At 40.3% G+C, this 12102-nt stretch overlaps 1 protein-coding gene across 2 annotated transcripts in view; it reads left to right on the top strand.

Moving 5' to 3' along the window:
- Positions 1 to 12102, top strand: part of gpat2 (glycerol-3-phosphate acyltransferase 2, mitochondrial) — a 208355-nt gene that overhangs the window by 174512 nt on the left and 21741 nt on the right. For both annotated transcript variants that reach the window (XM_079689489.1, XM_079689490.1), the window contains 8 exons: positions 40 to 150; positions 579 to 701; positions 2978 to 3077; positions 5733 to 5866; positions 5978 to 6071; positions 8265 to 8444; positions 9301 to 9399; positions 11347 to 11429. In XM_079689489.1, coding sequence (XP_079545615.1) covers positions 40 to 150; positions 579 to 701; positions 2978 to 3077; positions 5733 to 5866; positions 5978 to 6071; positions 8265 to 8444; positions 9301 to 9399; positions 11347 to 11429 — 924 coding nt within the window. The remainder of the gene's footprint in view (positions 1 to 39; positions 151 to 578; positions 702 to 2977; positions 3078 to 5732; positions 5867 to 5977; positions 6072 to 8264; positions 8445 to 9300; positions 9400 to 11346; positions 11430 to 12102) is intronic.

Raw genomic sequence — 12102 nt, 5'->3', positions numbered from 1 at the left:
CACACTTTCTGCCTCTGCATTGTGTGTTTTGTATCGCAGGTATCGAGGCTGGCTGGTGCGGAGGGTGTGCTGCGCGCTGTTCGTGAGTGGGTGCAAGGTTTACGCGAGTCCTGTTAGCAACAGATTGGAGAGAGTCTGTCAGAGCAACAGGTACCTGAGGGGAGAAAGAATGAGGAGAGGAGTAGAGATGCCAGAAGAGAGTAAATAAATGATAGGTAGAGATACAGCAAATGAAACGGGCCCTGCAGTTCTAAACCGAGGGATGGAGAAAGAAGGAGGGGAGATAAGAGACACAAACAAAGATACAGAAAAGGAAGAACATTATGGGGTGTTAACAGGGTGAATGAAAGGAAATGGGATAACTTGGGACTGTCGTCACACTTTCTCTATCTCTGTCACTGAGTCTCCAGCTTGTATCTGTTGTTTTCTCTCCTTGGATGTAATTGAGTTTAACCTTTATGTAACCTCTTTACTCAGGGATGTTGTTGTCTTACTTGAAGGCGGGTGTTTGTCTGCATGTGGCACAAAAGAGGCTTTGTGATGTGTTAACCCTGCTATCCTGTGACCATGGGTTACAGTGTGAAGGAGGCACTCTCAGCAGAGCAGAAAGCGCCTGAGGGGAGTGACAGCCGGGGGCAGCTCAGCCACCTCTCACCATTCCTCCCCCTCATTAACACCAGCATCTCCCCTGGCCTCTTACGGTGCGTGTGTGTGTGTTTTTCATGTGTGTTGGTCAAAGGGCAAGGTTCAAAGACTGCTGTGAATTGTTCATTTATGAAATTCATACTTGTATGTATTGATTTAAAGCTGCACAATGCAACCCTTTACTTACAATGAATAAATAGCATATATTCTCCAGTCAAAAATGTATTTCTTCTACAATTCATTCTCTTTTTTGTACCACAAGAAGACATTCCCTTGCAGCAAGGCAGCATAAAAACAATAAATATGAAAACAAATGCTTTAAGAAACACTTGAAGACATCAAGACACTGCAATTTCATGGAGATTGAAACAACAAAATCCCCCCTTCCTCTGTTATCGGTCGCTACAGGTGAAGCCCCTGCGATTCCATTTATTAGAATCATGTTTTTCCCATAAATTCCGTTCTGCAACTTAAAAGATAAAGCTGGTGACATTCAATATTTTTCTTATTTTTCTTGTCAACAAATCCCATGAATATACCGATACACGCTGAATTTATTTTGCTAACAAGTATTTTCTGTGTTGCCAAAGCCTGATGAAACGTATTCATCTGTGCCATAGACCTCTATTTTTGCCAAAAAGCTATACAGCACCTCAGAGAGCCAAGGTTTGTTTTGTTATGGTGAACATGGTCTATACTCCATCCTGCTGCCATACATTCTCACTGTTTTAGTAATGTGTGTAAAAAACCACAGAGCCCCAGCTGTTTAATTGGAGGTTTGTATTCAGGACATCTTCTGAAGCTTTATCTCTTCAGTAGGGACAAATGGGCTGGAGAAGTTGGACTGTTGTGAGAGAAGGACTTTTGGCCTTGGTCTTTTCACAGGATTTGTTCACGAAAACAGAAGCACAGGATACTGTGTGCCTTATCCTTAAAGTACTACGATACCCAAGGGCATAGGCTGCTGTTGCTGTGAAGAGGAAGCCAGTCGAAGTGAGAACAACAACTGTAGCAAATTCAGAATCAATCTGTTGTGCAATTTGAAAAAAACAGCACACCATATTCTCCAAATTACTCAAGAATACAACAACAATGTGATTTATCTTGGATGTCTCATTGGTTTTCGAAAGAGCTCTCTATTTAGCTTAGTTTCACTGATGACGCCATCAACCGATTGAGGCCCAGTGATTAGATTTTCTTTTCTACCAAAAGGCTCCTGTATACCAGGATGTATTTTTTACTGATGATCAATTAGAGCAGTGCTTCTCAAAGTGTGGTCCGCGGACCACTGGTGGTCTGTGAGCACCCCCTAGTGGCCCGTGAGTATATTGGTAACATTTCACATTTGAAATAAATAAATAAATGTAAGTTTTCCGCACTCTCGCGGGAATATCTCCACAATGGAGCGAGGTTAAGTTTCCATTTTCAGGCGATTTGTAATGTGTTTTTTGATATGTGTGGAGTTATTGTTTTTTTATTGGTTAAGTGGTCCTTGGTATGAAAAAGTTTGAGAAACACTGAATTAGAGGACGCACAATATGCCATCCTTTTTGCTACCTGATGGTGCCTAGAAGAGAAACTGAAATGGTTCATATACTGAGTATAATGTTGGTCAGATGGAACATTGTTCTTACCTCCATATTGATGGTTGACTATCAATCAGTAAGCCACTTGCTCTTCAAGATGACTGACCGTTGTTGAGGCATAAACTTGTCCATGGGCAGTGGAGGACATGCAACACACTTCGGTTGCTCTGTGGGAAAAGATATGTGTTGTATTTTAAATTGGGTGTTAGGGTTCTGTCAGGTCTTAAGAGCCTGTCCATGTCGCTTTGAGTTCTGCAAATGTCTGGAGAAATGGTTTGAAAACTCATGGAATGTTCATGGCTTTTGTTTAGTCTTTGAAATCTCTGTTCATAATCTGCCCTGCACTCTATTTGTTCTCGTCTCTTTCTCTCCCTCATTTACAGCTTCGGCCTCATCTCTATTAATTGCCCTCACCCTCACACACTCCTCTTTATCGTTTTCCATTTTGCTTTTTCCCATGTCATCAGTTTCTTTCTCATCCTTATCCTTCTTATCCCCTAGTTGTCTCACTCCCATCTATCTTGTTTACATGTTGCCACACTTAAATCAATCCTTACTTTCTTTGCTAAAGCTCCCTTTTGCTCGACATCACGTGATAGGCTGATTTCTATCAAGCCTCTATCTCTATCCGGTTATTATTCCTTACAGTATGTACATTGTTCCCCTCTCCTTCTTATCTCAAGTCATTAATTTTTTTACCCTTTATTTTCTATACATCTCTCCTCCCACTATCGTCTCCTGGCTAGATTCCTGAGCTGGGTGCTGCTGAAGATGTTTTCTTCCATGTTTGGCAGTATTCAAGCTAACCTCAACCATCTGCCGGCTTTGCACAGAGCTTCACAAGAGGTGCAAGTATCCATACACCCACACATGCATATGCCGACGCAATGTGCTAATTTTAATATTCAGAGAAGATTAAATGTCCATAAACGTATAGCTCAAAGGGTGTCAACTCGTCCCACAAAACATTAAAAGCCCACTCTTCATTTACTGCCACTAATATGATGTTTTGGCTAGCGACACATCCACACTCAGGATATGCTCAGCCGTTTAATGAGATTGTTAACATCTACAGCCCTGTGTGTACACATCTCCTAAAAATCAATTGAAGATAAAACAAAATGATCATATTTTTTTAGTGAAGTAAATGTACTTTTTTAAAGTCTGTAAAAATAATGAAATGTTCATTTTCAAGTACTTACTTGCCTTATTATAGTTGTTATACTGTTATCCTTTTCTTGCACCTTATACTACACAACTCTAATTACATGGTTGACTGAATAATTATAGGTAATAAGTCATGGCTGCTGTTGGAGAGGTTCACGATGGAAATAAATGAATCCAGTGAACTATATCTTTGATTTCAACCTCACTGAAATGCAGTCTATTACGCAAATGAAGGCAAACCCACAAGGACTTTTGTTTTGTGGAACATGGTGCTTTTTTTTAATGTTGTTTACTCAATTTGAATAGTGTCTTTTGATTTTTGATTTTGTTACCCTACTGATTCTGCCAGTATGTTCTCATGTTTAATTCACACATACTTAAGGGTAAAGAGAACTACTTCATGTGAGATACTGAATACTTGCATGTTTTTTGCAAACCCTATTTCTGTAGTGCCACGATATCGACAAAAGCATAATCCCTTTTATCTGTCTGCTTTCATTTCACTCGATATACAGTATAATTGAGTGCGTCATAGTTGCTCTTTATTTCCATGTTTCTAATGGAAGAAAAAAAAATGCTTCTAAAAGAAAAAGGGCCACATAATATGTGACCTGCTCTATCGAAATCAGTCGCATTGACCCGAAGACACATTTTGAGTTGTATACACTACTGGAAAGAGGATATTCCTAGCTTTCTAATGATATCAGGATTGTTTTTGTACTCCAAATATTAAGCGAAATATGTCACATTATATAATGACTGTCACCGAGTCATCATTTTGAGAAAAAGGCCTTTAAAGTTTTCTCTTCTCTGGAATCCATCGATCTGATTGGTTATTAGCAAATGAGCAAAATACTACGGAGGGAAGATATTTTCGTTTGGATTACTGGTCTGGGAGAAGCTCGCGAGTGTGTGTTTGTGTATACGTGTGTGTGTGTGTTTGTGTAATTTTGCATTTGTGTGTATTGCGTTCCCGGGGAAAACCCTCACGAGAAACACCGGCTGTTGTTATGTCTGCTGTGACGTTACATTACTCCGTTCTCCGCTTCTGTTTATGCCGTTACAAGCTTAAAAGCTGTATTTATCATCTGAATTTGCCGAAACAAGTTTAATATTCTGAAAGCCAAGACTTTGTTTAATTGAAATCAGATGAAAACAAACTGTAACGGACCCTGCCGTGTTATTTATGATTACTCTACGCTTACATTCATAATGTCAGCCGGAGGGAGGGGGGGGCGGCGCTGCGGAACAGCAGATTGCTTGTCATCTTCCCTTTACAAGCTTAAAGAATGTATTTATCGTGTGAGTTTGGAAATAAAAGTTTCATATTCTGAAAGCCAAGACTTTGTTTGTTTAAAATCAAACAAAACACCCGAACCCCGAAAAAATAGTTTTTTACGCAAATCCACGTTTATTTTGAAATGAGCCGTTGCGACTTCCGACTGATTTCGATAGAGCGGGTCACATATACAGAGTGATAGAGCTGTTGCTGCCCTTGGAACAGGGTATGCTGTCACTCTACAGTACATACTGTCACTGTTCTTAAATCTCAATCTCTACATGACTGGCAGCATTCCATTCCAGTGACTGTTGGATTCCAACACAGAGAAATGCTGTCAGTAGTTTATAGAATAAAGTAAGAAAAACATCAATTTTACTCAAACATGTATCTATAAATAGTAAAAACCAGAGAAACCTTTAATTTTGCAGTGGTCTCCTAATTTTCCAGAGCTGTATAACCTTAATCTCTGTCTAGGTTCAAGGTTCTTTATTGTGAAACTAACATAGCTACAGAGTAATTATGTCGTTGAAAATCTTAGGTCACAGGCTTCTCCAACGATGCAACACAATAATACAGATAAGCAGACAATATTAAAACAATATTAAAACATACTATATTAAAAGTAATACAAAAAAGAAAAAAAAAATGTAAAGTGGGGGAAAAAAAGAAAGTGAAATAGTGCAATACGAGTCTATATAAAAGTTATTGGAATGAGATATTAGATAATAGATAAATAATTACTAAGTAGCAGATGAATGTTATGAAATTGTTTCAGCAGTTCAGTTGTTTAACAGTCGGCATCTTAATTATTCAAGTTTAAAACTTAATTACATTTTGTATGTGGTTTCAACTTTTTCAATATGTTTTCTTGGCATTGCATTCTTCTGATGTCATCTGAAGCTTGTGGAGCTAGATTATAATATTGATTGAATATGAGGCCACAGAAAAACTCTAATCCAGGCGTCACCTCTGCACAACACAGTTGTTTGCCATGATGAATGACAATGTGAAGGCTCCTGTTTGACTAAAGCTGCTTCTCCTCTGTAACTCAGGGATCGGTGCTGGTTTATGTGTATTCACATCAGAGCGTCGTGGACAGTGCTCTCATCCCTCTGGTGCTCTTCTGTCACAGCCTCAGAGTGCCATACACTGTTTTCCCGCTCCACATTACCAGCTCCTTCATAAGGTACAGTCATACACACATAAACTCACAGAGAAGCATAAAGCTAAAAAGTATCTTCCACCACAAATAAAGCTTGCAGACAAAAGATTAGGAAGCACTCTGTTTGTCCTATAGATCAATCCTGCAGAAAGTCGGTGTCCTCGTACCACCTGCACTGACGAAGGAGGATGCTGAGACTGACAGACTGCACGCCCCCGTCATGACCTCTGTAAGTCTGTGTTGTTGTTATGGTTTTAAAATGAGGTTGAATGTGGCAATAGCCAGAATTATAAAGAAGTTCTGAGTCAGCAGTGGACGCCTAAACACAAACGTTTGCTCAACAAGATTCTAACAAGATAAGGATTCAACAGACATGCAAGTAGCTCAGAGAGTCTGAACTAAGGCACAGAGGTGCTATGAGCTGAATGCTAACCTGCGGATTTAGCTGCTGGAATATTCTGTTGCGCGAGTTTGGCAGTTGTCGACTAGAGTTTCCCACAAATTAAAACCAAAATGGGTAAAAAAAGTAATGGGGTTCAAAGTTAAAGTCAATTATCCTTAGGTCATCATCTGTGCATATTATTATTCCAATAAATCCACTAGTTGAGATATTTCACACAAAACCACAAATGTCAACCTTAAAGTGGCACTCAATTTAAAAAGTCAGAAGATCAATTCAGTTCGGAACCAAATGTAATGGTTAGCTAATAGTCACTGATATCATTTAGTCCAAATTGGTGACCCAGAAAACTGACACCAACATGTCCGTCCATAGAGTAACACCAGTAGCATGGCTAAACATCTGAGTTTTATTTGAAGGTATCACTGCCAATGCAAGACTCATTTGCAGAAGCTACATGAAGCTAATTTAGCCTGTAGCTTCAAGTGGGATGACTTTGAGGATTACCTGTTTAATATCAAATGTATTTAAATGCAATATCTCTCCTACTTTTGATTCACAGAAGTCTTTAAACAACTGTTTACACATATTCAAATGCCCACTTAAAATCTGAAAAGCTCATTTACGTTTCGTGAACCCTTTTCTGAGAGTCACTAATGATAAAACACCTACCTGCTAACCTCTCCATCCTGACAATTGAGCAGTGCGTCATATGCTGCATATGTGAACCCAAAAACAAGTCTGTTAACTACTAAATTGGAAAAAAGCACAGGTCCACGAAACAAATAAAACGTTGCTAAAGCATTTAGCTGAAAACTCCTTCACTGACAGCAGGTAATTATATGAAATTGCAGGGTAAGATACCTGTCCTTCTAATTTGGCTGTTTAGCGTTTGTGCATTTTGGTTCAATTCATACACACTCACATGCACACACAAACACACACATTTCATTGCACTCCGTGGTGAAGTGTTATCACAGGCAGCCCCTCAATCAGAAACCTGTCTCTTCAGCCTTCTCCCTCATTTCCCCGTACTCATCACACTCTCTATTCATCCTCAAAATTACCAAGGCGCTTGAGTTTTGCTACAGAGATTGCAGCTTTGGAGTTGGTTGGATTGACAAAGCAATGAGGAAGAGGGCGGAGGAAGCAGAAGAATAGTGTTTGGTTTGATTGTGTGAGCTTGGCAGGTCTGAGCAGGTTGCTTCTATTTTTATGAGAAGGTGATTTATGTGTTTTGGCCATATTTTAAAGATTGATGTGGTCTGTAAAAAGGACTCCCTCCCATCTCTCCTGCGTCTATCACACTTTCCTTCACTACCATCTTTGTACTCTTCTTTTGAATGCTGTGCTGTTTACTAGACTTGTTATCAAAGATCAACACTTATTCATCATTCTGTCTTTATGTCTACCAAGGTAGATATTTTGCGCTTTTTTTTAGTTTCCCTAAAGACGATTTAATTTACCTGCTTTATTATGATCAATATTTTTTAGCTATACAGCTCAATAAAACGGTTCCGTCTGGCATTAATCATCCAGGCTACAGCCACAGTGGAACATAAACAGGTTGTTTATGCGTGACGCAGCAAGCCGTTTTTCATAGATCGTTTAAGTGAGTAAGTATATTGGCTGTGCATGTGGAAGCAGGCTTGTGTATTGGTTTATTTCAATGTTAAAAGACTGTTATTGTTTATTGAGTGCAGGCCTGCTTGGCTGCTTCTCAATGGTAATTGAATTGTCCTTGTCTGTAAGGGGAAAACAGTTCTTGGGGCAGGGGAAAGTATCTCTGAAATGTCATGAAGTGTCCTCCACAGTCCCTTTTTTTAATCAGCTCTTTATTCTGGCTGCTTGCTGCGTTTGGACTTTTCCTCCCTCCTAATTACTTTGTTTTCCTGCCTTTTGTATTCCTTCAAAGGTCTAGTTCGCTAAATTTAATAAATGCACAACAGGATTTTTTATGTGAACTGCTCCCCTTCTGCGAAGACCGTTCCGACCTTAGTCTCTGCCACCATCTCTCCTCAGCTGGTACGTGAGCTGCTACAGGAGGGTCAGGCCCTAAGTGTCGGCGTGGCAGCGGAGTCTGGCCGGGGCGGCCAGTGGCTGGCTTCCATCAGACAAGTCATCAAAGAAGGATCTGTCCCCGATGTCAGTCTGGTACCTGTGGGCATCTCCTACGACTGTGTGCCAAAGAGCAACAAACAGGTGGGTGCATGTAAATACACATACTTGCAAGCACACACAAACACGACCTAATGAAATCCCTGGGTTATGTCTTCAGGAGCAAGTGAACAGGTTGGTTTAAGAGCAGAGGTATTAAAACTGTGAGGTGCGTCAAGTTGTAACTCACTAAATCCATGGAAACATTAAACCACCTGTCTTCATTGCAGGTAGTTGTAAAATTAAGAGCATGCTTATTCCTCAAATAGTTTTTGGACAAGGAGTCAAGGAAAGACCGATTACATTTTGGAGCTGATCCTAATCACGCGAGGGATACACAATTTGTGATCCATTGTTGTTATCACTGCATATTCATGTTTGTGCTGCATTCATGTGGTGTAAAAATCACCAGAAATTGAGTTCAAACTGAGAAAATTCCTGTGACCGCCGGATCAGAAAAGGTTTTCAGTGTTAATGAAATGCTCTGAGCAATGACGTACAACAATTCCGCTTTGGAGCGACCATGTTGTTCCACAATCACTGCTTGAAGCTCAAAAACACACTAAAGTTAATGTGTGCATTTCTTCCCTTTTTAATGGCAATTGTGATTTTTATAGTCTCCATTAGTCTTGCAGTCTGTTCTTTTCACTTAAAGAAGATACTCCAGAGCGGGTGTTGCTTTTAGTTAATTGCTATGATAAGGTCGTCCACTAACCATTTTGTTCTGTCATTCAAACAGTACTAGCAACAACACTATTGATCTTAGTGCTCCTCGTTGATCCTGCTCATTAGTGCTATTGCTGCTGTAATGTCCCTCCTAAAGGCACGGTCTCATTAAGATTCAACGCTAACTCTCTGTTCATATCTCTCTGAAGACTGTGTGTGTTACATATCCTCACAGATTGGCCTCAGCTCTGTGTTGCGCTGGCTGTGCTCTCTCCTCTGGAGGAGACCGGAAGGAATTGTGAGGATCGACCTCGCCCAGCCTTTTTCTCTCAAGGTGCAGAGCAGAGAGCATATATCATTCAAGACTTGCTTATCATTTACAGAAAATGTTCCAATCCAATTTTTGCTGGAAAACCCTTTTAAAATCTATACATTTCTGCATTTGACATATCATCTCGGGATAAAGATTTAGATTGGGCTTGAGTTTTTGCCTTCCTAAAGTATGGTAAAAACTAATCCTAAAAACAAATGTTTGAGATATTTTTTCTCTCCATTTATATTTGCTGTCTCTATAATTACCATCTTGAGGCTTCTTCTGGGGTTTGGACAGGCAAAGAATAAGCCTACACTCACCTCGTTAACTTGGCTTACCCATATAAATTAACTTTATCTTGGCTTTAATGATAGAAAAGGAATTCAATTATACAGTGGGAATGTCAAGGTGATTGTAAATATCCTTGATTCTTACAGTTTGAGCCAACTTCCAGAAATATTAAGTGTTGTGTGTGTATAAGTGTTATATTTCCAGACCTCATTATTTACTTGAGTTTACAATTTTGACTGTCATGATTAGAGCTATTCTTTTTTGATTTATCCTGTTGGCAGAGGCAGGTAATTTGGCATTTGGACAGCAGACTGTGCCAGCGGCGTGGATCATAAAAGCTAAAAGGATATTGTCCATAAGAATGAATTTCAGGCATGGTTTGGGAGCTTCGCTGTTGGCCACAGTGTGTTTGATCAGAGCCAGAATTTGCTCCCAGTTGTGGAGCCTAGTTAGACTTTCCAGGAACACGATCAGAAATGTCTTTCAGCTAAATTCAACATACCGTAATTTTCGGACTATAAGGCGCACCTGAATATAAGCCGCAGCAGCTAAATTGAATGATGTGTACATATATAAGCCGCACTGGACTATAAGCCGCAGGTGTTTTAATGTTTAATTACCATATGTAAGGGTTCGTGCACAGAGGGGATTGTCGGGAAAGAGATGGCTGTTTGAGGAAGCTCCCATTTATTACAATTTCAACAAACAAGTTGCATATTTGCATAATGTATTCAAGTGTTACCATTTAGTGCAATAGTAGCTACAGAACATGTACTGTGCTGTGTAAACTGTACTGTATCACATAGCGTTTCAGACACACAAACTTTTCAACTTTCAAACTTAAACGGTGCGCTCCCAGCGCACGTACCGGCAGTGATCTACAGCAGTGGTTTTCAACCAGTGGTACGGGGACAAACTGTCTCGCTCTCGTAATGTCTGTCTGTCTTGCTCTCGTTCTGTCTCTCGTACCACTCTCGGTTCTACTTTTACTTTTGCGCGCTACCTGTCTCACTCTTTTCCGGCCTCCAGCTTTTCCTGCTGGAGCCCGCCGCTTAAAGGTGGGGGGCGCGGACCGGCCATAGAGCCCATAGAGTTAAAGGTGGTGGACTGTAACCTGTAAAATACATAGATTTAGGAGGTCCCCTAGTGGCCGTTAGCTGTAAAAATCCAAAGATTAGCCGCACCGTTATATAAACCGCAGGGTCGAAAAATGGGAAAAAAGGCGCGGCTTATAGTCCGAAAATTACGGTAATTCAAAAGCAATGCAAACTGCAAGCTCCAAAACAAATAATAATAAGTAATAGTGTAATATAATCTGTGTTGTAATAATGAACCTAATAAATTGGGTTGGAAGGAAGGTTTTCACATGGCAATAATAACAGAGGAATAGGTGGCAGCAATAACACATCAACTGTAATCTCATTTGTGGTTTAACAATTCATGGCTATGTAATGATTTAGTGTGTGTGTGTGTGTGTGTGTGTGTGTGTGTGTGTGTGTGTGTGTGTGTGTGTGTGTGTGTGTGTGTGTGTGTGTGTGTGTGTGTGTGTGTGTGTGTGTGTGTGTGTGTGTGTGTGTGTGTGTGTGTGTGTGTGTGTGTGTGTGTGTGTGTGTGTGTGTGTGTGTGTGTGTGTGTGTGTGTGTGTGTGTGTGTGTGTGTGTGTGTGTGTGTGTGTAGGAGATGTGCGAGTCAGGGAGGTGCAGAGTAGATCAATGGCTCCCTCTACAGGACCTGTTGCTGCCAGTTATCCTCAACAACAGGTAATCACACCACCTGTGTACATACCGAAACGCAGCGCCGAGTGTTTATACTGTACACGGACAAACCACAATGGAGTAAGGATTTGTTTTGGGTATTATCTAACATCTGGAAAATCTAAAAGTTACTTTCTCCCCAACTTTTAAGATTCAACTTTCCTCTAAACCTTGAATCTGGCACAGACAAGATGCAAGCTCTGATGAGAGTTTTCATCCTCTTAGACTCAGTCCAATTACCATCAACATTACAGTCTGCCAGTGAAAAAGATAACGGATAGAAAAAAAATAAAGCTCAATCTCTGCTTGGCTTCTGACAAGCAAAGTGGCTTCTCCCTTTATGTGTTTAATTCCTCTGAGAGGGCGGGATGCAAAAAATAACCCAGCAGGAGAGAAATAGATGGCAAGTGATAGATGAGATGAGTTGGAGAGTGATAGTTAAATTGGATTGTTATCAGCATGTGAGCAGTTTTACTTCTTTGTGTATCTCTGCATCATTAACATACTCTGGTACTCAACACTGTGTCTCTGCCAGGATGACGCATTCTGCTTGGCTGTGGAAGACTCCTCGTTTGAAGCCTCTTTTGTATTTTCATGTATAGAAACGTAGGGAATGGGATGGCTCTCGTAAAGACAGTTCCTCACATAGAAACCTGATAGAAACACTTAATATCCAGAG

Source organism: Notothenia rossii (genome assembly GCF_949606895.1).
Source record: "Notothenia rossii genome assembly, chromosome: 6".
In the NCBI taxonomy this organism is placed as follows: domain Eukaryota; kingdom Metazoa; phylum Chordata; class Actinopteri; order Perciformes; family Nototheniidae; genus Notothenia; species Notothenia rossii.
The sequence above is the reverse complement of the archived record's forward strand: the minus strand, read 5'-3'. Positions and strand labels throughout refer to the sequence as shown.